This window comes from Narcine bancroftii, chromosome 7 (genome assembly GCF_036971445.1).
Source record: "Narcine bancroftii isolate sNarBan1 chromosome 7, sNarBan1.hap1, whole genome shotgun sequence".
NCBI lineage: Eukaryota > Metazoa > Chordata > Chondrichthyes > Torpediniformes > Narcinidae > Narcine > Narcine bancroftii.
Window position 1 is genome coordinate 5,312,392 of NC_091475.1, and position 27,633 is coordinate 5,340,024.

At 39.7% G+C, this 27,633-nt stretch overlaps 1 protein-coding gene across 1 annotated transcript; it reads right to left on the minus strand.

Moving 5' to 3' along the window:
* Positions 1-3,340: 3,340 nt before the first annotated feature.
* On the minus strand, positions 3,341-27,633 carry LOC138739750 (zona pellucida-like domain-containing protein 1). Its single transcript, XM_069892335.1, has 10 exons — positions 27,528-27,633; positions 26,033-26,253; positions 24,475-24,656; positions 24,301-24,373; positions 20,507-20,604; positions 20,336-20,416; positions 17,315-17,486; positions 13,250-13,364; positions 6,638-6,667; positions 3,341-3,649 (listed from the first exon to the last, which is right to left on the minus strand). Exons 1-10 carry the CDS (start codon positions 27,631-27,633, stop codon positions 3,477-3,479), a joined length of 1,251 nt encoding a protein of 416 aa, XP_069748436.1. The 3' UTR covers positions 3,341-3,476.

Sequence of the window (27,633 nt, forward strand, 5' to 3'; positions counted from 1 at the left end):
TTTGAATGACTCTTTTATGTCAATCTTCACAATGGAAGATACATCAAACAAGCCAAAGACAGATGTTAAGGATGTGATGGAAGGTGAGGACCTTGATGTAATAGGTATCATTGAAGAGGTAGAACGCTGAAAATGCGAGGGTCTAAAGATAGACAAGTTCCCTAGTACTAATGTAATGCATCCCAGGATACGGAAAGAAATGGCAGGTTATAGTCGAAGCTTTGGACTCTCTGGACTCTGGGCAGGTCCTGGTGGATTGGAAGATGGCGAATGCCACTGTTCAGAAAAGGATGTGAGCAAAAGGCACAGCACTATAAGCCAGTAAACGTTTAACATCTATCGTTGGGAAGATGATTGAAGCTAGCATTAAAAAAATAGCAAGGCAACTAGAGCAGGCAGGCGCAGCATGGATTCAACAAAGTCCTGTTTGACGCATTTACTGGAGTTCTTTGAGGATATAATGTATGCGATAGATGGTGTTTACCTGGATTTCCACAATGTGTTGAATGATATGCCACATAAAAGACAATACAGAATATAAGGAGTTGGGATGATATATTAGCATAGATAGAGGATTGGTTAACCGTTAGAAAGCAGAGAGTTAGGATACAGGAATATTTTTCGGGTTGGAAATTGGTGGTGAAAGGTGTGGCATGCAGAAGGACTTGGGAGAGCTAGTGCAGAAATCATAAAAGGTTGGCTTGCAGGTGCAGAAGGCTATCAACAAAGCAAATAGAATGTTGGTCTTCATTGCCAGAGGGATGGAATTGAAGAGCAGGGAGGTTATGCTGCAACTGTACAAGGTATTGGTGAGGTTGCATCTGGAGTTCTGTGTGCAATTCTGGTCTCCAACTTGAGGAAGGATGTACTAGCTTTGGAAGTGGTGCAGCGGAGGGTAACTAGATTGATTCCAGAGATGAAGGGGTTAGCCTTATGAGGAGCAATTGAGTCGACTGGGATTTGTTCGAGTTTAGAAGAATGAGAGGACATCTTATAGAAACATACGCAATTATGAAAGGCACCGATAAGATAAAGATAGGTCAATCTTTTCCATTGGGGAGATAGCATCAAGGTTCAAGATAATAGATTTAGGACAGAGATGAGGAGGAACTGCTTTTCCCAGAGGGTGATGAATCTGTAGAATTTGCTACCCATTGAAGCAGTGGAGGCAACCTCAGTAAATATATTTAAGACAAGGTTGGATGGATTTTTTCATAGTAGAAGAATTAAGGGATATGGGGAAGGGGGTGGAGATCAGCCATAATCTCATTTAATGGGCTGAATGGCCTATTCCTGATCCTATTTCTTATGATTGTTTTGGTCCCGGAATAGTGGGAAAGGAAGAGGTGAAAGTTTTGGATCCAGGTGGTAAAGGCTTGCAAGTATTATGCCTTTCTTATGTGGGTACAATATGGATGTACATTCCAAAGATCAGAAAGCTGATGCTGTAAATAGCTCACCCATTACCTATGTGCTGTCAAATGATATGTGCTCATTTGTGAATCTTCCCTGACCGTGTGTCTAGCAGCACTACTGTGTTTCAACAGCAGTTTCAGTTTTACCTCCTGAAGCAGGGCTACATATGGGGTAGAAATTTGCCCTCAGCTGTAGACCAGTTTTACAAATGGCCCATTTTTTTAGATCCTTGCTTAAAATTACTGATGCTGTTGAAGCAATTGAAATTCATGTTATTTGCATGTTCTGTGACACTATATTACCAACATCAATTAGAAAACTCTTATTGGTAGCATCTTATTGTAGCATTGATAGAATCTTTCAGATAGATGAAACAGAACATTTATAATATGCAAATTGAAAATATTTCAAATTACACTGTCTAAATCACAACACAGAAAATTTGTCAAACTGGATAATACTATGCTAACTGGATAATACCTTGCTAACTTGGTTTAAACCCAACCAAGGTTCTGGGAAAAAAATTCCTTCAAGTCTGTTAGTTTTTTAAAAAAACAGATAAATTGCTTTCTGGTAATCTGTAGGTTTGGCTTAAAGTACAAATTTCCCCTCAACCTGGCACAAAATTAACAAATTCACTCAAGTAAAGAAATTGTGATGGTTTTAAGAAAGTCACACATCTCGAGAGGAATGTCCTTTCAGATCTTAGAATTTCAAAATTAGGGCCCTGAATTAAGAAAATTATTCAGTAACTCTGTGTTGGCATTCTTCTGCGTGATGCATTTACTGCAAATGTTCATATATAATGCATTTCGTGTATAATGCGACCCCCCCATTTCTGAGGGGAAAAAGGGGGAAAATTTTACCCCCGTGTATAATATGACCCCCCTTCCCTCGCCTGACCGAGTCACGCTGACGTCTTTCTCCCCCTTGCCTGCTCGAGTCGCGCTGGTGTCTCTCCCCCCTCACCCGCCCAAGTCGCACTGCTGTCTCTCCGCCCGCCTGCCTGAGTCGCTCTGCCATCTCTCCGCCTGCCTGCCCGAGTTGCGCTGCCATCTCTCCGCCCATCTGCCCAAGTCGTGCTGCTATCTCTCCCCCCGACCCCCCTAGTCAGCCTGCGGACAATGTAGACAGCTGCAGATAATCTTACTTATCATTAAAACTGGCAGAAAATTTTTAAAAAATTTTACTCCCGTATATAATGTGACCGCCACCCCCCCCCCCCCCCCACCACTTTGAGCTCGAATTTCGGTACAAAAGTTTTTGCATTATACTCCAATATTTACAGTAATCATAGATATTACAAGTTTGTGACACACTTGTAATTTCCACTCCCTCTTCTGTTTTTAAGTTTAATGTGTAGTTGGGTTCATTTACCAGACCTACAACACAACAATACTATCATTATTTCATATTTTCATGTTTCATAATGGTTGATGAGGCATTAAGTTGATGCTGGCATACAGATTCCCCATTCCCAATGTGCTGGTAAATAATTTGTGCTCAGTTGCGTACTCAGTCTCATTCCCCCCATTTATTTCCCTATAACCTATCCCTCGCACCTGCCCATCAGCCTCATTCTGATGATCCTAGTAGGAATTTACAGAAACCAATGAATCTACCAGTCTCTGGGTTGTGGAAAAAAACCTGAGCACCCAGGGAAAATCCAAGCAGTCACAGAGAGAATGTGCAAACTCAGAGCAGTCACAGGGAGAATGTGCAAACTCAACACAGGGAGCACCAGGTCAAACCTGGATTACTAGAGTTTTGAGTTTATTGTCAAATTTATGTGCCTTTTCTATCATTTCCCAACCCAGCTCACGCTGAGGCACTTACTTCAAAATATCACTGAAGACTTTTGGAGAAATTTTATTTTCTCATACTGTTGTAGGGTAGGAAACAACTAAAATAGCAAATACTTGTGGAGGTCTGGTGCTAGATTCTTTGTAATAAAGAAAATAGGCCTATCCTAATATCTCAGTGAAAAGGAAATCTCATGTTCTTTTTCTATATTATCTGTATTATGTAGATAAGGAAACAGTGAATATTTTCCAGGCGAGCTAGTTAAAAACAGGATTTCTGATTCCAGTTAAAGCACTATTGTTTTTCAGTTTCCGGTTAAGAATGACAGAGGTGATAAAAAGAGAAATACTCATAACACCAAGAATAACAATTCCAGAAACTAATGAACTTGACACAGAGTTGAAATGAAAGGCAGATTTCCCCATGTAACCTAAAAAGACAACAAAAAAATAAGTCAGACTTCTTCAATACTCTACAAGATATTTGGTTTTCCAATAATGAAATTATGATATTTGAACTAGGATTTTAATTTGTGAGAAATCCAAGCATTGATCCTTTCGGAATCCCAGCTTCCTCCTTCTTCATCTGACCGTCTAAATGCCTCTTGAATATTTCTATCACCTGCTTGCACTCCAACCCTGACTGTGTGTTTCAGGCATGTACCATTCACTCTCCGGCTGAAAACCCTGCCTTGCAAATTTCCTTTATACTTCCATGATCTCATCTTAAATCTATGTTCATAGTACCTGATATTTCCACCCTGGGAAATGCACTGTATATGCCTCTTCTAATTTATAAACTTTTATCGGATCTCCTTTCAGCCTCCTGATGCACCATTGGAAACAATCCTCTCTTGATAGTGCAGGCTTTCTAATCCAGACAATATCTTGATGAACCTTTATTTTGCACCACTCCAAAGTCCCCACATCCTTCTGTAATTCAGTGACCAGAACTACATACTCTACTCCAATTGTGACCCAACCAACATTTTATTCAGCTGGTTCCCAACTTTTATACTCAGTGCCCTTGCGACAAAGGCAAGCATATTTACTGCCTGTGTTGCCACTTTCAGGTATCCATGGATTTGTGCTCCAGGGGCTCTAGAATATAGAACATTGAACAGTATAACACAGGAACAGGCACTTCATCTCACATGTCTGTACTGAATATGAAGACTGCTGCTTGCACTTAATAGATTGTAGTGCACGTCGAAAGAATCAAAGACTTATTGATCCAAACCAAAGCTTTTATTAACTAGAAGACTAGAGCGTATCACATGTAGGTCGACCAGTCCAGAATGATCTGGGTCTGGCTAGGAGCAACCCTTTAAGACCTGCCAGTAGGCGTGGCTACGCTCTCAGCCAATCACAACCATCCTATACTACAATATATACATAGACACATTGGTGATAGAATCCGTACTATCACATAGATATCCTCCATCTCCTTCATATTCAAGTATTTACTTAGAAACTTCTTAAGTGCTACCATTGTATCACCTTCCACCAGGAAGCCCATTCTCTGTAAAATATCTCCCTTAAACTTTCTCCCCATCATCTTAAACAGATATCCTCTAGCGTATGAAGCTTTTAATCTGTGGAAATGCCTCTCATAATTTTATAAACCTTTATCAGGATAACCTTCAGCTTTTGACACTCTAAACAGGCAACATCCTGGTTAACCTCTTCTGTCCTCTTTCCAAGGACTCCACATCCTTCCTATAATGGGGTGATGACAATTGCTCACAGTATTCCAAGTGTAGTGTCACCGAAGTTTTATATAGCTGAAATATGACTTTCTTATTTTTTATTTTCAATGCCCCACCTAATGAAGCCATGTGCCTTCTTTACCACTCTGTCTACTTGTGTGGCCACTTTCAATGAGCTATTGATCTGGACCCCCAGATCCCTCTGCACATCAATGCTTTTAAAAACCCTGCCATTAATTGTATACATTCCACCTACATTCGACCTTCCAAAATGCAACATCTCACACTTGTCTAAATTAAATTCCATCTCCCATTTCTCCAGCCATATTTCCAATGGTTATACACATAGATATCTTTGCTCCTTTCTATTGCTTTATATTTTACTTCATAAGTTTTATAGCCTTCTTAAATTCCTGCCAGGTTATAAAACTAATCAGTTTCATGCATCGAACTTCAGCGCCCTTTGCACTGCAAGTTTTGTTTCATGCCTAGTCATAGTTAGTCTTCTCAAAGTTCCAGCTGTATTTTTTGACAACTCTATCAATTTATTTTGCCAAATTTACTTACTAATCACTCCACCTACATTTTAATTCAAATCATTCATATACAGTAAACCCCCCTCCTGCCCCCCAGCATCCAGATGTCGGATAAGTGAATTTTCTGGATTCTTGAGATTGCATGTTGCGTGATTGGCTTGTATTTTATACCTATTTATTTTCCATGATTTTTTTGCCAGTTGCTCAAGGCAACTAGTTGCTTGAATTCTGGATAACAAGGATTTTACTGTACATCACAAACAACAGTGCTATAGAACACCACTGGTCACAGACATTCAGTCAGAATAACACTGGTCCACCACTACCCTTTAGTTTCTAGGGAATCGCCCATTTTAAATCTAATCTAACAGGTCATAAGAGAATCACCAAAAGAGTATCAAGAGAATGATTTGTTAAAGATTCTTTTCAGGCAGGTCATATCAAGATTGCCTATTGTGGTGAAACCACTATTGTACATATTTGTCATATGTCAATAACATAACCTTTCCTGGTTGACCCTGCTCTCATTGGCTGGCTCGTGACTCCTCCACTTTCTTCCCATAAAGGCTGGCATGCCTCAAGCCTGCCCCCAGTTCGAGTCTGGGTCAGTGTGAGCGACTAACGCAGGGATGGTGTCCATCTCTTAAAATAAAAGACTTTCAGTCTTTGTGCAATTGATCGTGCATCACCTATATTCTGCCCAAGAAAGCCTTAGAATTTAAATGCAACAAATTTACAGGAATTGAAACCTAATAAGATCTGTCTACAAGGCATTAATATTCTATTACTAACCATAGATGCTGAAAGTCTGAATTTAGAAAATTAAGTGCTGCGAAAGACAGGGTTAACAATTTAGGCCTAAAGCCCAAAATGTTAATTCTCCTTTTCATTCCACTGCTGCTGCCTGTTTAGCTGGGTATGCCCAGCATTTCTTTACTATTAATGTTCATGGTTGGCTGGTCTACAGGGCTCAGTGGGATATGGGTGTCCAAGGGGCAGCTTCACCACTTTTCCTTATTCACCCCTTCAGCCCACAGTATTACTCCACTAGTAAGCGCCCCTCCTCCATCCTAGTTCCTGGATATCTGCAAAGAGGATATAAATATCTGGCCAGAAGTTCATACAGCAATTAAGTAATGTTCTATCCAAGAAAATGCAACCAAATAAGACTTACCAGTTTGTGAGTTGTTTGTTGCTGTGTCATCTATCAATGAAAAAAACCCAATATATTTTAATACATTTTTTATATTAATATTTATATAATTTAAAAATCTGTACAGCAGTTAAAGAAATAATGAAGGCACTAAATCGAAGTGAGGTCCACATGGTTGGTGTCCAGGCGATCAGTAAATTTTATCCAAAAAGCACGGTGCTATTTATTTGTCCCAATCTGATAATATATGTTCATTAAAATGCATACTTTTTAAAAAATGAGTATAGTATTACATTAGATATTTTCTGGTAATTTTATAACTCCAGTTTGAGATAGTAACCAATTGCCCTGTTATTGTTCACTACAAATTATTTCTTCAGTAATGGAGTCAGGTCAACCCAAAACAATGTGGAATATTTTCCACAAAGAGGCAAAACTAAAAGCATTCTATTGAACTTTATGGCATAATGGATAAGTAAGCCATTTTTTTAAAACTGGGCTTTGGTTCAATCACAAAATGTTTTGTTTAAAGTTTCTTCTCTCTGTTGATCATGAGGATTCTATATAAAATGTCAACAATTTCAGTAATTTCCATGTAACAGAGGAGCACAACCTCACAGCTCTTCCTCAATTTTTACTCTGGGAAATCCACTTGAAAAATCTGTGCCACAAAGCCCGCTGGAAGAAGCTCTCTTCCATTCAATTCAATGGAAAGTAGCTGGGAGGTGTGAAGGTTGGTGGAGTAATTTTAAAGTTTTTGGTAATTGAATTTATTTGGTTGTTTTTAAGTGAATTTAAATATTTTAGCTTTTCAGAATATTTTACAGCCTTTATTTGCATTATTTAGATTTTAATAGCCTTTGAATATTTTTGAATGCATCAGAAACATTCAAGGCATGCTTATGCAATAGCATGTTTGACAGCTTGGTGAAGCCAGGTAGGCTGTCTTAGCTAGCTGACAATATTTTACCATTAGGTTAGACTCCACTATATGATAGGATTCATACGTGGAAGGCCCTGCCACCCTTCCCTGCTGAGGTTAAAGCTGCATTCATCGAGGTTGCTCTCACTGAAACTTGTGAGCAAAATATGTGGAAACTCAGTCTGGGATGTGCATGCGTTACAAATGACTGCAGTATCTGTATCTGGCCCATTATGAGTTTAAAGTGGAAAGTTGCCAGAACTGTCACTCATGAATCAGATTAACAATACTTTAGTAGCTAATGTGGGAAATGCAAAGCAATGTGAATGTTGATGGGGAACAGTGAGAGAAATTTTAATAAGAATCATAACATTTTATTATTGACAAATAAATCGTATCTGGTTGTGATGACAATGAAGTAAGATTTCATCCTTCTCTTGTCTCAGTGAGTAACAAAGCTTTCCATGTATGAGGTACTACAGTCTGATTATTTAACAAGAAACCTGGTGGCCTGTCTCATTTACACAGGCCCTGGCTGCTCTTTTAAGGCACACTACACTTCTACAAAGGGTGACAGGGAGGAATTTGTTATAAGTCCAAAGTTAGTCTTTGTATAAACGTAAAAGAATGTTTGGCAGCATTGTTTGTTTCCTGCTGACTGCATAGTCTTGCCATTAGTAAACACAAGCAGATTATAGACTCATAGAATTCTACAGCCCATTAGTCTAACTTTTCTGTGCCAACCAAGTTAGTTCCATTTGTGTGTTTGCCCCATTTTAAAAAGACTGTGGTGCAGGGGCTTGGGTCATTTGCGATCTCAGGACCGTCGGAGTAAGAAGAGGAGTGAGAGACTCTGGAGAGCGGTGAGTGGAGGAAATCAGCCTCGGTGAGTGAGGTTTAAGAAGTTTTAATAAGAGTGCGGAGAGCAACTGAAGGGTTAAACAGAGTGTTGATTTGTGGGAGTGAGTACTTGAGATAATTGGCAGGGACAAATAAAAGGAAAGGAAGCTGAAGGAGGTGTGGCCAATGTGTGAGTGGCCCAGTGAAGGAGTGCAGCTTTGCCACGAGAGTCTGCAGCGAGCTGAGGATGAGCTTGCTTCCAGTGAGGTAAGGCTAGGGGAGGTCATTTAATCCTTTAATTAATTTAGGAGAAGGTAATGGAGCGAGCTCGAGCAGTGGATTGCTCCGATTGCAGGAAGTGGGAAACCTGGGACAGCATAATTGTCCCTGATGGCTACACCTACAAAAGGGAAAAGAGGTGAGCAGAAGTGATAGAGGATTTGATTTATCTGTTTCTCTATCTATCAAATCCTCTATCACTTCTGCTCATCTCTTTTCTCTATGGGAGAGATCAAGAATCCCAGATGGTCTGTTGCCTCCCTGATGCCAGGGTCCGTGATATCTCAGATCGAGTTCTCGAAATTCTCAGGAGGGAGGGTGAGCAGCCAGATGTCGTGGTCCATATCGTAGGGACCAATGATATGGGTAGGAAGGGTGAGGATGTCCTGCAAAGAGAGTTTAGGGAGTTAGGTGCATAGTTGAAGGACAGGACCTCCAGGGTTGCGATCTCAGGAGTGGTATCCGTGTCACGTGCTAGTGAGGCCAGAAGTAGCAAGTTGCTGCAGCTAAATACGTGGCTAATGAGATGGTGAAGGTGGGAGGGCTTCATGTGTTTCTCGACAATTGGACTCTGTTCCAGGGAAGGTGGGACCTGTTCCGATGGGATGGTTTGCACCTGAACTGGAGGGGTACTAATGTCCTTGCGGGAGGGTTTGCTAATGCTTCTCTTGGGGGGGGGGGGTTTAAACTAGATTGGCAGGGGGTGGGAACAAGAGTGTTAGAGCAGATAGTAAGGTGGAGGAGGATAAAGGTCAAGTGAGGACTGCATGTATAGACAGAAATCAAAGGTTTGCACATGATAGAAATGTTTTCAAGTTTATTTATTTCGATGCAAGGAGTATTGTAGGAAAGGCAGACGAGCTTAGAGCATGGATTGCCAAGTGGGATTATGCCATTATTGCTATTAGTGAGACTTGGTTGCAGGAGGGGCAGGACTGGCAGCTCAGTGATCTGGGGTTCCGTTGTTTCAGATGTGATAGAGGGGGAGGGATGAAAGGGGGAGGAGTGGCATTGCTATTCAAGGAAAATATCAGCCCAGAGGTCTCAAATGCAAAGGACACATGGAGCTAAGGAATGGGAAAGATGTGACCACACTGATCTATTATAAACCACCCAATAGTCAGAGAGAATTAGAGGAGCAAAGCTGTAGAGAGATAACAGACTGATGTAAGAAACAGAAAGTTGTGATAATCAGAGCTTTTACCATTCCACATATTGATTGGGACTCCCATATTCTAAAAAGGCTGGATGGCTTGGAGTTTGTTAAATGTGTTCAGGAAAGTTTTCTAAATCAATATCTAGAGGTACAAACGAAAGAAGATGCAATACTTGATCTCCTATTATGGCACCAGACAGGTCAGGTGACAGAGGTATGCGTAGGTGAACATTTTGGGTCCAGTGACCATAATGTCATTAGTTTCAAATTAATTATGGAGAAGGATAGGTCTGGTCCTTGAGTTGAAATTCTAAATTGGAGAAAGGCCAATTTGTGGAAATGAGAAAGGATCTAGGAAGAGTGGATTTGGATAAATTGTTTTCTGGCAAGGATATGTTCAGTAAGTGGAAGATCTTCAAAAGCGAAATTAAGAGTGCAGAGTTTGCATGTTCCTGTCAGGATTAAAGGCAAAGTTAACAGGCACACGGAACCTTGATTTTCAAGGGATATTGGCGATCTGGTTAAGAAGGAGAGGGGTATAGCAGGTATAGGCAAAAAGAAGCAAATGAGGTACTAGAAGAGTATAGAAAATGTAAGAAAAGGAAATCAGGAAGGCAAAAAGAAAACATGAGGTTGCAAAGGGGTTCTACAAGTATATTAAGAGTAAAAGGATAGTAAGGGACAAAATTGATCCACGAGAAGATCAGGGTGGTTGTCTATGTGTGAAGCCTCACGAGATCAGGGAGATCTTAAATAGTTTTTTTGCATCAGTATTTACTCAGGAAAATGGTATGGTGCATAAGGAAGGAAGGGAAACAAGCAGTAGAGTCTTGGAACATAGAGCGATTAAAGACTTACAGTGAATAAAGGTAGATAAATTCCCCGAACCTGACATGATAATCCTTCGGACCTTGAGGGAGACTAGTGTAGAAAATGCAGGGGATCTGGCAGAAATATTTCAAATGTCCTTAGCCACAGGTGAGGTGCCAGAGGATTGGAGGGTAGCTCATGTTGTTCTATTATTTTAAAAAAGTAAACCAGGAAATTACAGGCCCGTGAGCCTGACGTTAGTAGTAAATTATTGGAGGGTGTTCTGAGAATCTGATTTACAAGTATTTGCACAGCCAAGGGTAGATTACGGATAATTAGGATGGCTTTGTGCATGAGAGGTCATGTTTAATGAATCTTATAGAGTTTTTCGAGGAGGTTACCAAGAAAGTAGATGAAGGAAGGACTGTGGATGTTGTCTACATGGATTTTAGTAAGGCCTTTGACAAGGTCCCACACGGAACGTTAGTTCAAAAGGTTCAGACACTAGATATCCAAGGAGAGATTGTAGACTGGATTTGAAATTGGCTGAATGGGAGAAGACAGAGAGTGGTAGTGGATGATTGCTTCTCAGACTGGAGGCCTGTGATTAGTGGTGTGCTTCAGAGATTGGTGCTGGAACCATTGTTGTTTGTTGTCTATATCAATGATCTAGATGATAATGTGGTAAGATGGACAACAAGGAAGTCTTTCAAAGCTTGCAGAGGGATCTGGACCAGCTGGAAAAATGGCAGATGGAATTTAATGCAGAAAAGTGTGAGATGTTGCATTTAAAAGGACAAATCAAGGTAGGACGTTCACAGCAAATGGTAGGGCATTGAGGAGTGTAGAGGAACAAAGGGATCTGTGAATATAGATACATAATTCCCTGAAAATGGTGTTATAGGTAGACAGGGTTATAAAGAAAGCTTTTGGTACCTTAGCCTTAATAAATCAAAGTATTGATTACAGGAGTTGGGATGTTATGGTGAGATTGTATAAGACATTAGTGAGGCCAAATTTGGAGTATTGTGTGAAGTTCTGGTCACCTAACTACAGGAAAGATCTCGGTAAGATTGAAAGAGTTCGGAGAAGATTTACAAGGATGTTGCTGGGTCTTCAGGAGTTGAGTTACAGGGAAAGATTAAGCAGGTTAGGACTTTGCTCCTTGGAGTTTAGAAGAATGAGGGGAGATTTGATAGAGGTTTACAAAATTATGAGGGGTATAGACAGAGTAAATGTGAGTAGGCTCTTTCCACTGAGATTAAGAGAGATAAATATGAGAGGGCTTTACGGTGAAAGGGGAAAGGTTTAGGGGGAACTTCACTCAGAGAGTGGTTGGAGTGTGGAATGAGCTGCCATCTGACGTAAATTTTGGCTCACTCTTCAGTTTTAAGAATAAATTGGATAGATACATGGATAGGAGAGGTCTGGAGAGTTATGCACTGGGTGCTGATCAGTGGGACAAACGGAATGATGTTTTGGCAGACTAGAAGGGCCAAATGGCCAGTTTTCTGTGCTGCAGTGTTCTATGGTTCTTCATCCCTCTAACATTTCCCCTCCACATGCCTATCTAAATGTCTTTTGAACATACCGATTTTCTTTATATCCACCACTTCTACTGGCAGTTCATTCCATATACCTGTCACCAGGGCCAGATTAAGGCCAACTGATGCCCTAAGCATAGCCCAACAGTGGTTCCCCCTCGACCCTTCCATTGTCTAATTGACAAGACATTGAGACTCAATGAGAGCTGAATGTGAAATAATAGAGGGGGGGGGGAGGCCTTTTTGTGGGGCCCTAGTTCAGCTGCACCATGGGAAATCCAGCACTGGAAAAAAGGCCCCTTCCCTTGGTCCCCTAAGCACATGCTGATTTTGTTTAATGTTAATCCAGGCCTGCCTGCCTGCCACCCTCTGTGTGAAGATATCCCTCAGGTCCCTTTTAAAGTGTTCCCTTCTCACCTTTAATCCATGGCCTCTAGTTTTAGATTGTCCTACATTGGGGGGAAAAAATTGACTATTTATTTTACCTACACCTCATTATTTTGAAAGCCTCTATGATGTCCCCCTTTAGACTCCTCCAATTCTGGGTGAAAAGACCCAGCCTATCCAGGCTCTCCTTAAAACTCAAGCCTCGAAGTCCCAGCATTATACTCATAAATTTATTCCACACCCTTTCCAGCTTGATTTCCTTTATTGAGTGACCAAAACTACATACATACTTCAAGTGTGGTCTCACCAACATCCTGTACAATTGCAACATGATCCCTGCTCCTGTGGTCAATGCCCTGACTGATGAAGGCAAGCAAGCAAATGCCTCCTTCCCTGCCCTGTCATTACCGAGAAATGAATGCCACAATGTGAAATAACATTGATTTACATTTACTAAAGAGCTTAAGTTCAAAACTATTTAAGTGGAAAAAAATCAGATCCGTAGTTATCTACTTTCTAAAGTGACTAAAATGAAGTATTTTTCTTTTTTTTAAAATCATGTATGTGTTCAATTATTCTGATTGTCAGCTGGAACTTGAAGCTTTGCTTCACAACTTTCAGTGGCTTGGCAATCTGAATTTACCCTGATGCTACTAACATTTGGTTGCTGTCCAGCTACAGTTGGTGAAACTTACCACTTTCACTCCTGGTAATGATAGGTCCCGCTGTGATCACTGCATTCCCTGTAGAGACGCGAGGGATTGCGGTGGTAGCTTCTATTAAACCTCTTCGTTTTCTTTTGTAACAATTCTATTGATAAAAATAAAAAAAATCACTTAATTTGGTAGATTTACACTATCATTCACTGAATTCATGTTCAAAATTTCAAATCGCATTTGGAAATACTTGAGGGTAACACGGAATGAATAGGAAACAAGGTAGAAGATGAACCAACTGCTCTACTTACTTTACACCTACAACTGTGTCGCTTAGTATGACAATAACACCATCTACAAATTTGCCGACGACACTATGGTAGTGGGTTGTATAAAGGAAGGCGATGAATCAGCATACAGAATGGAGATTGAAAACCTGGCTGAATGGTGCACCAACAACAACCTTGCATTCAATGTTACCAAAACTTCAGGAAAGGAAAGCCAGAGATATACCAACCAGTCATCGTTTGGGGATCAGAGGTGGAGATGGTGAGCAAATTTAAGTTCTTGGGAGTCATTGTCTCGGAGGATCTTTCCTGAACCCAACACGCCATTGGCATTGTGAAGAAAGCATGTCAGCACCTCTACTTCCTCAGGAGTTTGCAGAGGTTTGTTGTGACACCAGAAACCCTGGCAAATTTCTACAGAGGTGTGGTAAAAAGTGTGCTGACCGGCTGCACTACGGTCTGGTATGGAAATACCAACAGTTCTGAGTTATATATTTTACGCTGTGCACAGTTTATTTTTTGCACTACCAATTAGTGATAATTCTGCCGCGCCCGCAGGAAGAAGGAATCCGAGGGTTGTGTGTGATGTCATGTATGTACTCTGCCAATAAATCTGAAATCTGAACTGCAAGATTCCTCTTGGCAATGAACATCTAAGCCATTGTTCACCTATTGTTAATGCATTAATAAAACATGTCTGGAGTGGAGCTTTCAAGACTAGTGAAAGTTCTTGCACTTCATAGTATAGTACCCTGCTTTTACTCTAATGCTCACCAATTAATATGGGGTTCAAGTAGCGGACAAACGAATTTTGTAATTGTCTTGATATAACCTTTGATTTCGAATTGCAAAGCTTCACATCATTGAAAATTATCAGATTTTTCTAATTCATCTTTTCAAGTTGTATGACCTTACTTCAGATATAGGAGATGATAACTACTTGAGGAATGTGGCAAGATTCTCTTACCATGGATGAAACTGAATGGATGCCTTGATATGCAAGTCACTTTGTGATGCTTGTCAACTCATCCGACATTTACTACTCACCAGAGTCAAGTTATCACTAACCACATATTTCTTTCCAAGCCTGTCACTGGGAAATCCTTTGGGGACATTTTAAAACCCTAAAATAGGAATGTTTGAGTTGGATTATAAATTATAAATTGAAAAATCTGAAGCCAGGATCACACGCCACTTGAACTCTACCATTTCTTGTTGAAAAATAGATAAGATGATTTTGTCATCGATCTGTAGTTTCATACTGAGTAGAAAATGGCCCACTGACTGACCATGTCCATGCCAGTTATAAGTACTTTTCTACACTGATCCACCATTCTTGCATTTGGTCTGTAGCCTTTTGTGCCATGACATTTTAAGTACTCATCAAAATATTTCTTATACACTGTGAATTCATTTGTCTCCTCTATTACATCAGGCAGTATGTTTCAATTTCAATCACCTAACAGGATTAAATCTATCTACCAATTCCCTGCCCTTGTTAATGATTCATCTATATAATTCTCTAATGAAGGCTACCTTCCATATTATTAATGCATATGACAAACAGTAAGGATCCCAGTACCAATCCCTGTCAAATGGGAACAGGATATATACAGTAAATAGTGCGGCATGAATGAACATTGACGAACAGAGGGGCCTGGTGATTCATGTTTGCAGATCCTTGAAAATAGTAAAAAAAAGTTGGTAGGTGGTGAAGAAGGCCTATGGCATGCTTCCCTTCATAGACCAGGATGTAAAATATAAATGTTGCGAGGTTACGTTGCAACTTTACAAAATATTATTTAGAGTATACTTTGAAGCATTAAAGTGCAGTTCTGGTCACGACACTACAGGAAGAATGTGGATGACCTGGAGATAGTGCAGAGGAGGTTCCCCAGTACGTTGCCTGGATTTGGTAGACTAGTTATTGGAGAGATTAGAAAGGCTAGACTTGTATTTCCTGGAGTGAAGGAAGGTGGAGACATATAAAATCATAACAGGCACAGATAGGGAAGTGGTCAAATTTTTTCCCCATTGAAGGGGTAAGATAAACAAGAGAGCATTATTTTAAGATGAAAGGAATGGGTTCTGAAGAGAATCAGTTGGGAAAGATCTTTTACAAAGAATGTGATTGCTATCTGGAACATGTTGCCAGAGGAGATGGTGGAATCAGATACAATCACTGTTTAAAAGACATTCAGTTGAGAATGGAACAGGCAAGGATGCAGATTAAATGCAGGCAAATGATACTAGTCCAAAGTGTCAACTTGGTTGGTCGTGAACGAGTTGTCCAAAGGGCACTTTTATAGAGACATAATGTAGCCAAATGGGATTGATGTAGATGGAAGTGGAGGGTTGAATGGCCTATGTCTGTAATGTATGATTCTATAACTACTGGTTACAGGCTTTCATTCACAAAGACTATCACTCTCTATTTCTTAAAACCAAATCAGTTTCAGACACAGTTTGCCAAATTGCTCAGGATCCCATGGGCTCTTATCTCTTGGTCCAGTCTCACGAGTAGGACCTTGTCAATGAAGTTCATATATCAACCACTACCTTTACTGACAGCTCTTTGAAAAATATAATCTGATGTGTCAGTCTCGCCTTAACAAAGCCATGCTGACTGTTCCTTCCAGGTTTTGAACAATTCCATCCTATGGAACTTTTTCCCAATAATTTCCCTATAACTGATGTACAACACCAGGAAATGGGTCAGATGTTGAAACCTTTTAAGAAGGTACTGGGCTTTGGTTTTTAAAAAGTTTTGACTTTTAACCCATTCTCTCTCTGTTTCTCAGAAAAAGGGAATCTTGATGAAAGGTCTGAATCCATTTGCGGCATTATGGTCCTTTACCGGGAGAAAACAGTGTTTCATCCCAGGCAAATAAGATACCAGTCATCTGCCTGCTTCCATCTGCCCCACCAGCCATCACATCCATCTCCAACAGATTCCTGTGATTCATCCTCCAACCTTCACTAAGACCTGGATCATGTTTGTATTCCAGTTCAACTACCATCCTTCTTCCTGATTCCCATTTCATTTCCTTGACCCAAAAATCTACCCTTGAGATCTGTCCTCTGTAACCAAGCACATGACCCCAACCTGGCTCCTCCTTCTGCTGCAGCCTTCTTTTGCAGGCTTTGTGACCCTGTCAGGGTGGAGGTTGAAGCTCATCTGACAGGAGTATTGTGAGGGATGAGGGAGAGTAAATAGTAAGGACGAGCCAAGTGCACAGATGAGCACAGATAGGAAATCACAGTAGAGAACCTCTCAGGAATATGTTTGGAAAAAGAGTGGTACTGTTAGTGCAATATGCTAGTACAGCGCCAGCGGTCGGGGTTCAAATCCTGTTGGGAGTTTGCGCGTTCATCCCGTGTCTTCATGGGTTTCCTCCGGGTGCTCCCAATTCCTCCCACTGTTCAAAATGTAGGTCACTTGGGTGTTATTGGGCAGAGGGGCTTGTGGGCCGAAAGGGCCTATCACCATGTTGCATGTCTAAACTTAAATTTATATTTTGGATTAGTGAAATCAGGGCGTACATTGAGGTGGAATATCAGCATCAAAGTTTTAAGTTAACTGAAATATAGTAGGAGGAGTATGTAAGGATGGCAGAATAACTGAGGAGAAATTGATAAAAGCTGTGATTTTTTAAAAAAAATTATAGATGCAAGGGATGTAATAGGCTTGGAGAATTGGGGTCTTTGTGATAGAAATTTACATCAAATTACACAGCAAAACAGTAGCCTAATAATATTTATTTGATACACGACTCTCGAGGGCTTGCTGCACATAAATATAAATGATACCACTTACTGGTGTCAAGAATGGACAGTCGTCTGACTTGCAAAGCTTTGTTACACAATGCAAGAATACTGGAGACATCTTCTGGTTCTTGTGTTTCACAAAGCGAAAAACTTCAAATGAGAATCTTCCCATCTGACTTCTACCATTTTCTATAACTGTCGTCTGTGGGTCCTTGGTACAGCTGTTCTCAACAAAAATAAAATTTGCATTTGTGATTCACTTGGCTTCTCCTGCCAAAAGTTTTAAATTTGAACTGATTTATTTTACCAAATGACTAAATCACTTATGGCAAATGAATTATCCGAGAATATATTGGAGATCTGGGAAAAAAAAGAAAACCTTTCCTTTAATTTTCCACCATCCTTGAATACAGAGACAACATATTTGGATGTTTAGTTCTGTTCAACCAGTCTAATCCAAGCCAATTGAGCTGAAGCTACAATCAACATTATTAAACAGGCGACCAACTGAAATCATTAAATTAATTGCTAGAAAGCTGGGCATATTGTACAGTTTTATTATCTTTCATTGGTTGTATTTCACTGTAGCCTACCTTTTTACAAACTGCATTTCAAGTATATGATCAAAATATAACTACATGTTTGCACTGAACTTCCTTTAAATGCAAGAGAGGAAATTGGGCACACCACATAGGTGTACAAAAATATGTGAAGCTCACTCTATGCTGCTAGATTTTGTCTGTTACTAACCACACTGCAAAATAACTATCATCACCGGTGCTGGCATCAATGGGTCATTTGCAACTTTTGCAGCAAATGGACATTGCCTAGAGATGTAGCTATGCAGCGGGACAGTAGGTGAATCCTTACCTTCAATGGCCTCTCCCATTTGTGTAGAAAAGGAAAGGATAATTTACAATTTAGAGAAAGTATCAACTCAGATTGTAGGAAAGGACACAATTTTCTCCAATACATGCTATAATTAATGAGGTATCATGTACATTCTGGTTAAGAATGGTACTTTGGAATTTGATTTTCAAGGGTATAAAACTGAATTGTTATCAAAATAGTCCATAGTCATACAAGTATGAAATGAACAGAAGAAAGAAGATAGATAGATAGATTAATTAATTAATACATGGATAGAGACATGCAGAGATGTAGATAAGTAAATTAGACAGAAAAAGAGGGAGAGACTGAGATAGAGATGATGGAGAAATAGATTGTAAGCTAGAGATGGATGGATAGATGGACAGATAAACATATTCAATTCTTAGAGCAGATTTTTAGATCCTTTTAAGCTACAATGGAAAGCTATGATAGAATACTTATATTTCAGGTTCTTACCTGCATTCATTAGAGTGCATATTCAACCTTAGCTTGAAGTTTGCTGCATGTGTCAGGTGGTCTCTACAGGAAACTGAGTAAAGCAGGCAGGCAAAATTTCCACCTCAATTCTAGTTACGTTTGCAGGATAAGGTCAAACAGCATTCAGCATGGCAGATATTTGATGGACCCTCAATTTGAGAAACTTGAGTCCCTGTTTTTGATTAATTAGGTGGATAATTTTGGCAATGCATGTTTGTAAAATTTCGGGAGCTTCAAATTTCTGTGCTTGGTCCACAACAACTTATGATCTATCAGTTGTTTTCTTTCCACTCACATCCCACCTTAAGTAATCCCTATGCCATAAGTGCTCTGTGATTAGTAAGGGATTGCTTAAGGTGGGATGTGAGTGGGAAGGAAAGGTTGAGAACCACTGCTCTCGACCCAATTGTTACTGAAATATTTTGCTTGAGAAAAATTGTCATTGGCCCATTTCCTTTGGAGTTAGGAAACCGTGCACATAACGAGTCAATGAGGTACAATTAGAACTGGTTTTCAAACTTTTTCATTCCACTCACATACCACTTTAAGTAATCCCTATGCCATAGGTGCTCTGTGATTAGTAAGGGATTACTTAAAATGATATGTGAGTAGAAAGAAAAAGTTTGAAAACCACTGATCTACATCAATGGCACATGATTAAAGGATATTCAAGTTTGCCAATGGCAAAAACCTGGAATATTTAGGTCAGTAATTAAACAAGAAAGTCTGTAGATGAAGTGATTGTATTTTACATATAATTGCTGGAGAAACTCAGCAAGTCATGGAGCAGATGAAAATATGGTATATAACCAACATTTGGGCCTGAACCCTTTGTCAAGGTATGAGTAAAATACAGACAGGCACCTGAATAAAATGGTGATGGGAGGGGTAAGGGAGGAGCACAGACCCAGAGGCTAGAGGTAATAGGTGGAAATGGAAGGGAAGGCACAGGAGAAAAAATACCTGAGAAGTAATAGACAGAGAGTAAGCTCTCTAAAGGAGCAGGAAGTGGTGGAGAGCTGGAGGAAAGGAGACAGGGATGGGCCTAACAGAAACTGGGGAAGTCAATGTTAATGCCATCTGGTTAGAGAGTGCCCAGATGGAATATTACCTGTTCTACCTCCAATTTTCGGGCTACCTTGGTTTGACTGTGCATGTGGCCATGGACCGATATGTCAGCATGGGAGTGGGGTGTGGAATTGAAATGATTAGCCACTGGGAGATTCCTGTCATTACTATGGACAGAGTGAAGGTGCTCAGCGAAGCAAACTCCCAGTCTACGTCCAGTCTCTCCAATGTCGAGAAAGCCGTAATGATCCTTGCAGATTCATAAAAGTATTGTTTCACTTGGAAGGACTGTTTGGGTCCTGAATGGTAGCGAGCAAGGAGGTGCTTTGCCATAATTATAAAATTTTCTTTTGATGTTTCTACTGAATCTGTTCGCACCAACCTTTTGGGCAGTACATGAAAGTCTGATACTTAGTGTATATGAAAAAGATCCTCAGGTGATTTTCATCAATCACTTTTTTCCATCCTTTTAGGTTACCACCTTGCTAACATGAGAAACACTCAACTCTTTCTCTATAAAAAACATTAATAATACTGAGTGTGTTGTTTAAGTATCCAATAAAATTCTATGGAGAATAACTCCAGTTTCTCCACTCTTTCCACTCACAGAGATTAAAATAAGAAACCCACTCACCTGAAGAAAAGATCATATCTATGTTCATCATTGGGATTACCAGAAGGAGTGGTGTAACAATAATCCATGAAGACGTGCCATCTGTACAGACAACATATTATTTTTTTTTAATCTGGAAATATTTATCTGAATGGTAATGAATCAAATTAAATATGAAAATAAAGTTGTCACCTTCCATCGAGATTTGTAGCTTTCACAGCTGCATATACCTTGGTTTTTAAGGGCAATCCGACAGCTGGTATCACTAATGGGAGGTTGTAGGCTGAATCCTGAAGAAATTAAAAGATTTGTTAAAGTTCTCACCACTATTTGCCAATAAATGGACCCTTTCTCTTTCTGTAATTTAATGCATTGTTCTGGGATAGGTACGTGCAAGGAGGCAATAACAAGTTGTAACATTTATTTTTCCCTTTGTAGCATGTATATGGTTGTCATCCTGTATATTCTGTATTTAAACAAATACAGAAAATTCTCCATAGAAATTGTAATGTGTTCTGCATGAAAGTCGAGTGGAAGGTTGGGTGCACACAAGGCACAATAGAATAGTCAATGCAACAAGAGGAAATGAACTAAGATCCTTCTTCTGTCAGCAAGTGGAGCTATAGTGAGTGAAGATCACAGAAAAGTGAATTTGGGGGAGGAAGGGTGGTGTGGTGGTGATGGAGGAAAGCCTCATCAGGAGAAAGAGTGTTACTGGGGAGTGCACATTGGACAAGAATGTTGTAAAATGTTATACTGTAAAAGTTTGAGGATGCTGTGCAAAAATCAAACACCAGAACATTCTTCCAATTTGAGCTCTGGGCTACTGTCCTTACCTCTTCCCCACCTATAATTCAATAGCACGAGAACCAATGTGCTCCCTGATGCATTTTTGCCTCACAAGATACTTAATTAGTGTGGATCTCAACCAAAATCAACACAAATAACCAATGGTCCATATTTAATTTTGATGTGATTTATTTTACTTTTTATTTCATATTCATCTACCATCTAAATATTTTTCCCTATATGTATGTAATGTATAATTTAAAATATCTTACATTCAAGACAGTAATATTGTTCTATCACAAATTAATCTGAGCATTGGAAAATTGTCTTTACAGCAATGATAAAACTGAATTTTTTTAAATTGTGTTCATTTACCTCATCTAGATTCAGGAATTCATCTAAATCTAGGTTTGTTCTTTGGGCTCCACTCAAATCCTCAACCTTGACCAAGGTCTGCTCTTCTTGTCCTTGGCTACTTTCAAAAATAATTCTACTGATCCTGTTTTCTCCCTTTTTCGAGCTTTTCTCTAAAAACCCAGCCTTCATTCTTTTCACTTCCCATCTCGTGGATAATTTGCAGTTCTCCCTGCTGTGAACAGCCTCCTTTGACCTACTTCAAACTCTCATAAATGTGTGCTCCCTCTGTCCTTTTAGTTTGTCTTGCATTTTGCAGTCCTCTGGTTGTTCCTGTATTGGCCATGGTGGCTAATTGAGGATCAGAATTCAGATTCCCAACCCATCTGATCAATCCAACCTTCTATCCCCTCTCTTGTTGCATTCTGATTTATCCCTGGCCCTCCCTGGCAGGGCTTTCCATATAGTTCTTACTGCAGGTTTCAAACATGGTTAATCCTATTTGCCCCAAGCTTTAAAATTGTGAAACTTTTTCAAATTTATTGAAGCAATATGCCAGATGTTATTTCAGTGATGACAACCAATAACAAAAAAAGAGGAAATAGAAAACACATTCAAGAATAGGGTGGCAGAACAAATGAGAAGTTGTACACTCAGGGAAAGGCAAAATAACATAAAGGTGTGTATGGCGGGAGGGAGGGAGGGAGATCGATCAGACTGAGAATGAAAGCCCAAAGATCTGTATATGTGACATACAGCATAAGTGCCACACTTGTGCAATTTTTATCCATTCTTGGTCTCTGTGTGATCAGTGTGTTAAATTATACCTTCACAGAGAAGGCGAATACCCAATACACAGACCTCAGAGGTTTTTTTTAAATAATGTGCTGAATTAAGCTGATTTAATAGATTAATAGAAACATGGTCGGGATGTATGGAGATATAGACTAGAAAATCTGAAGATGCTGTGGTCTAATGCAGTCCACAAAAATACTGGGGAAACTCAGCAGGTCATGCAGCATCCATAGAAAATAAAGTCCATCCATCTTGGCAGTCTCCATCCAGACTGCATCAATATCAATCACCAATTTGCATTAACTCCCTCTCCTAGTCTCTTCCTTTTCCCTATCCTTCTATCTTCCTTCCCACCTTTCCAACCCTTTGCCTTCCTTCCCCTATCAGGGAGCTATTTTTCTTGGCCTTCTTTCCTCCCTACCTGTATCTACCTAGAACCATAGAACACTAGAAACAGACCCTTCGACCCATCTCCTCCACCAAACTAATTATTCCACTTAGTCCCATCGACCTGCTCCTGGACCATATCCCTCCCATTCACTTAACTATACAATCTTCTCTTAAATGTCGAAATCGAACCCACATCCACCACCTCTGCTAGAAGCTCATTCCACACCCTCACAACCTGCTAAGTGAAGAAATTCCCTCTAATCTTCCCCTTAAACATATCATGTTTCACTCTCAATACATATCCTCTAGTTCTTGTCTTCTTCAACCTCAATGGAAAAAGGACATTTGCCCAATCTTATCTCCTCATATTTTTGAATACCTCTATCAAATCACCCCTTATTCTCTGACACTCCAGGGAATAAACTTTAAATTTAAATTTTTAAATATTTACTCATGCCACCCAAATACCCCAATTAACCAACAACCCCCATACATTTTTGAAAGGTGAGTGAAATCCAAAGTGACTGGAGGAAACCGTTACAGATTGGGAGAAAATATATAAACTCCTTAAAGACAGCATTGGATTTGAACCCATGTCGGTGGTGCCTCGCTCACCGTGCTGCCCAAGCTTATTCATCCTTTTCCTATAACTCAGCTTTTCAAGTCCCAGCAACATCCCTGTAAATTTTCTCTGCATTCTTTCAATGTTATTGATAACTTTCCTGTACATGTTATCTCTTACCTGTAAGCCTGTGTACTTCCCTCTTCCCCTTCTCCCCTCTCCCCCCAACTCTTTATTTATGCATAGCTTGATTTTCAGAAGAAGGGCCCGAGCCAGAAAGGTCAACTGGCTTTTACTTTCAATGTCCGCTGCGTGCTCTGCTGAGTTTCTCCTGCACTTCTGTGTACTGAATGTGGGCTACATTTGTGCCGTTCAACAGGGCATAGGCCACAGGAAGTTATGACGTATATACATTTAACAATACAGCACTCCCAAGATCGTGTTCTATGGCAAGCTCTCCACTGGCCACCGAGACAGAGGTGCACCAAAGAAGAGGTACAAGGACTGCTTAAAGAAATCTCTTGGTGCCTGCCACATTGACCACCGCCAGTGGGCTGATATCGCCTCCAACCGTGCATCTTGCCGCCTCACAGTTCGGCGGGCAGCAACCTCCTTTGAAGAAGACCGCAGAGCCCACCTCACTGACAAAAGACAAAGGAGGAAAAACCCAACACCCAACCCCAACCAACTAATTTTCCCTTGCAACCGCTGCAACCGTGCCTGACTGTCCCGCATCGGACTTGTCAGTCACCAACGAGCCTGCAGTAGACGTGGACATACCCCTCCATAAATCTTCGTCCGCGAAGGCAAGCCAAAGAAAAAGAAAGAACTCCTCACTATTGATCAGAAACCGAGTAAAAATGATTGATACAATCTGAAATTCTATCCCAAGGCATCATTATTTAAGGAATGTGAGCCTTCAAATGTCTCAGATTGATGGCCATTTTCGAAAATGGGAAGAAGGTTTGGAATTGTTTCTCCTCAGCAATTATAAATTTCAGAATTTGTGGCTTCATGATAACAAGAAGCATGGCTCAATTGACTATTGCTACTATATTAACAGATTAACACATCCAAAAGATGTTAACAGACTTACATTGTATAGGAGTAAGCTCAAAGTACTGATAAATGTACCATTGCTGTCTTTCACTGATATTGCTGCAGATGATCTGAAAGTAATATTTTAAAAGTATTTTTAAAATGTACAGGAATATTTGTCAGATACTAAAATAAAAAAACATGCTGAAATATTTTTAAAATTTAAACCTACGAAGCAAGCTGGGTGTTGTTGATTAGATACTCCAGTGGATAGCTACAGCTGTACTTGTACAGCAGTCCTGGAAGGTAACTAATAATGGTTGGTGGGTCAGGAGTGTCAATATAACCTGAAATGTTTCCAAATTGTACCATCGAAATATTGCCTAATGCATTAACTCCTTGAGCAGCAGATACCTAAAAATAAAAAAAAAGACAAATTTTACTGATTTAACAAAGTGAGAAGTGAATGTACTCCTTGGGAATACATTTCATTAAAGGGGAAGCTGGAGGTCAACGAGAAGTGTTTGTTTACTTATCATTCAGTAGGGTAAAATTTGTTCTCTGTTGAAGCCATGTTTTGACCATGAACTGGGGCAGCAGTGATAAATTTAGCATTGAGTTAGCCTGTGCCTAACCCAGATATGACTTATGATGAAAGATTAGATCGTCTAGGATTGTATTCACTCGAGTTCAGAAGAATGAGAGAAGATCTTATAGAAACATATAGGATTATGAAGGGTATGGATAGGATAGATGTAGGAAGGTTTTTTGAGCTGGACGGGGAAACTAAAACGAGAGGACACAGTCTCAAGATTCGGGGGAGTAGATTTAGGACAGAGATGAGGAAAAATAGTTTTTCGCAGAGAGTAGTGAATGTTTGGAATTCTCTATCCAGGGAAGTGGTTGAGGCTGCCTCATTAAACATATTTAAAATTCGGTTAGATCAATTTTTACATGATAGAGGAATTAGGGGATATGGGGAGAAGGCAGGTAGGTGGAGTTAGGTCATAAATTAGATCAGCCATGATTGTATTGAATGGCGGAGCAGGCTCGATGGGCCATTTTTGGCCTACTCCTGTTCCTACTTCCTATGTTCCTATGTTCCTATATGGTCAACATGGATGTTGGGTTAATTTTTCAGTTTGTTGGTTTTCATTAACTATTGCACTGGGAATTTTTTTTTTACTCACAAATGGAACACAGTTCAGGTATTGCAGCTCGTTGAGGGTGCACCTTGACTGTTCCCCTGTGACTGTGGATTTTCTCCGGATAGTTTCCTCCCAGAGACCAAACACGTGGGTGGTGGGTTAATTAGCCACTGTCAATTTCTGCTTTTGTGCAGGTGAATGATAGAATCTGTGCGAGAATTGATCAGAACTTGAACGGAATAAGAAAGATAAGATTACTGTCGGAAAGGGGTCCTTGATTTGCTGAATCTCTTTGTGACTCTGAGGTGATATATATTTCAGAAGATATCGGCGCAATTCCAGAATTAGAGGGGAAAGCCAGCAGATTTTCCATTTGGCATTTTCTTCAGTTTTTGAGAGCAATTGAACCATTGCTTCAAAATGAGCCCTTTAGAGGGTTGACAGAAAAGAAGCCCATCAATTCTGAGTGATATTTCAGATTTATGCTGCATGACTGAGGTCCTTTGCACAGGATTGCCTCTGGAAAATGCAGGGATGCTTAAATAGATGACAGATTTATGCTTTCTATTGCATTCTTTGTTAATAAACCATGAAAGATCAGCCCATAACATTTGATGTACAAAAGAAAAAGATTAATCTTACCACTAAGTTATTTCCACAGACTTCTAATGTACTGAGGTTGATGGTAAAAATGACAACTGTGGGAAATGTACTGTTATTAATAAAACCCCTGCAATGTGCGTTGCCATGTCTACCATTCAATGCTAAATCTGTTTCTGAATAGCCAGAGAATAGGACTGGACAAAAATTGATCTTGATAGTTATGGTCTGCACTCCACAAAAGACAAGGATATCCTTTTCACCTGTCGGAAGAAACATTCAGTTAATTCACATATATTCGAAGCAAAGGAGCTCAGTAAATTGGCTAAATTTAAACATTACTTTTTAACTTACTGAAGTTTAATTTAATTTTGTTGATGTTGTCAGTTACTTACCTGAGATGCATAAATGTGGGAAATTCGTTGAAGTGGTTAGATGGTTAGCATTTATTTTTTTTTTAGACTCCAGTGATCAAATGAACTTTGTAATAAAGCCCAATTTATATCCCTTAGAGGTGCATAAGGATGTCTGATAAAATTCAAAAGATTTCAAATCCATTATGTCGATAAGTCAAAGTATAGTAATTGAATTTGATATAGATAAATGTGAGGTTATTTAATTTGAAGTAGAAAATATGGAAAATATAAATGCAATATATAATTCCATTACCAAGGCTGCAAATAATGTGAATATTGTGGAAATATTTGTCAGAATGCAATTTCTGTTCTTTTTCAACAATTTAATTCTTTTATGAAAAAAAACAAACCTGGGAAATACTCTGGCTCCATCACTAATGCATGCAAATCAAAAGCAATTATTTTAGATGTCACAATAAAGCTCCAGAATATTTTGCTACATGAAATTAAGAGATATTAACTTTGTGCAAATGTTTGCAGAGTACTCTTCTCACCAATGATCTGCCGATAATAGTTCAGAGAATGACCATTGCCCTATTATTGAGACCCATGTTTTTACTTTGTGAGAAGATCCAAAACGGTTGCAAGCGAGGGGTAACATTTCAGATTTCAATAATTTTTGGAAAATGAGAGGAGTGTAAAACCAGGTACTGGCCTGTAATCATCTCTTTCACACTATCATACAAGACATAATCCATCACATTACTCTCAGGAGATAGGCTGATGGGCTGCAGTTAGAGGTGAGGGTTGGGAATAAGGGCGGGGAGGAGATGAGGTGGGAAGCAACAGATAGTTAAACTGGTCAAAAATGAGCAACTCAGGATCCAAAAGATGACAGCAATATGGAAGTGCACATCCACCATCTCGAATTCAGAATGATCAAAATGAATGTTTTGCTCTGGACAAACTATTTGTTCTTCAAAAAGATGGTTGAATAAAATTAAAAATTCTGTGACTCTGAGAACTGAATTTGTAAGTAAAAGACAAACATTTTGGAATCACAGTTTGGCATAAAAGGGTTAAATATTTTGTTTGTTTGCTTGTGTGCATATACATGGGTGTGCGTGCACACGCATCAGTGTGCATGGGTGGGTGTAAATAGATATTTTATTTAATCTTACCAGGGAATCTGCTGTGCAGATTAGTATCACAATTGTAGCCATTGAATTGTGTATCCACTGAACTTATCCTAACAGCTAATAGCAGCAGGATGCAGAGCTGTTCCAT

Excerpts from the sequence above, each read along its gene's own strand:
- LOC138739750 (XM_069892335.1), bottom strand. The coding sequence starts at position 27,633 with ATGGAACAGCTCTGCATCCTGCTGCTATTAGCTGTTAGGATAAGTTCA. Across the intron at positions 24,657-26,032 it reads TCTGTGGAAATAACTTAGTG|GTATCTGCTGCTCAAGGAGT; the intron begins GTAAGATTAATC and ends TTTTATTTTTAG. Across the intron at positions 20,605-24,300 it reads TGAGCTTACTCCTATACAAT|GATTCAGCCTACAACCTCCC; the intron begins GTAAGTCTGTTA and ends TAATTTCTTCAG.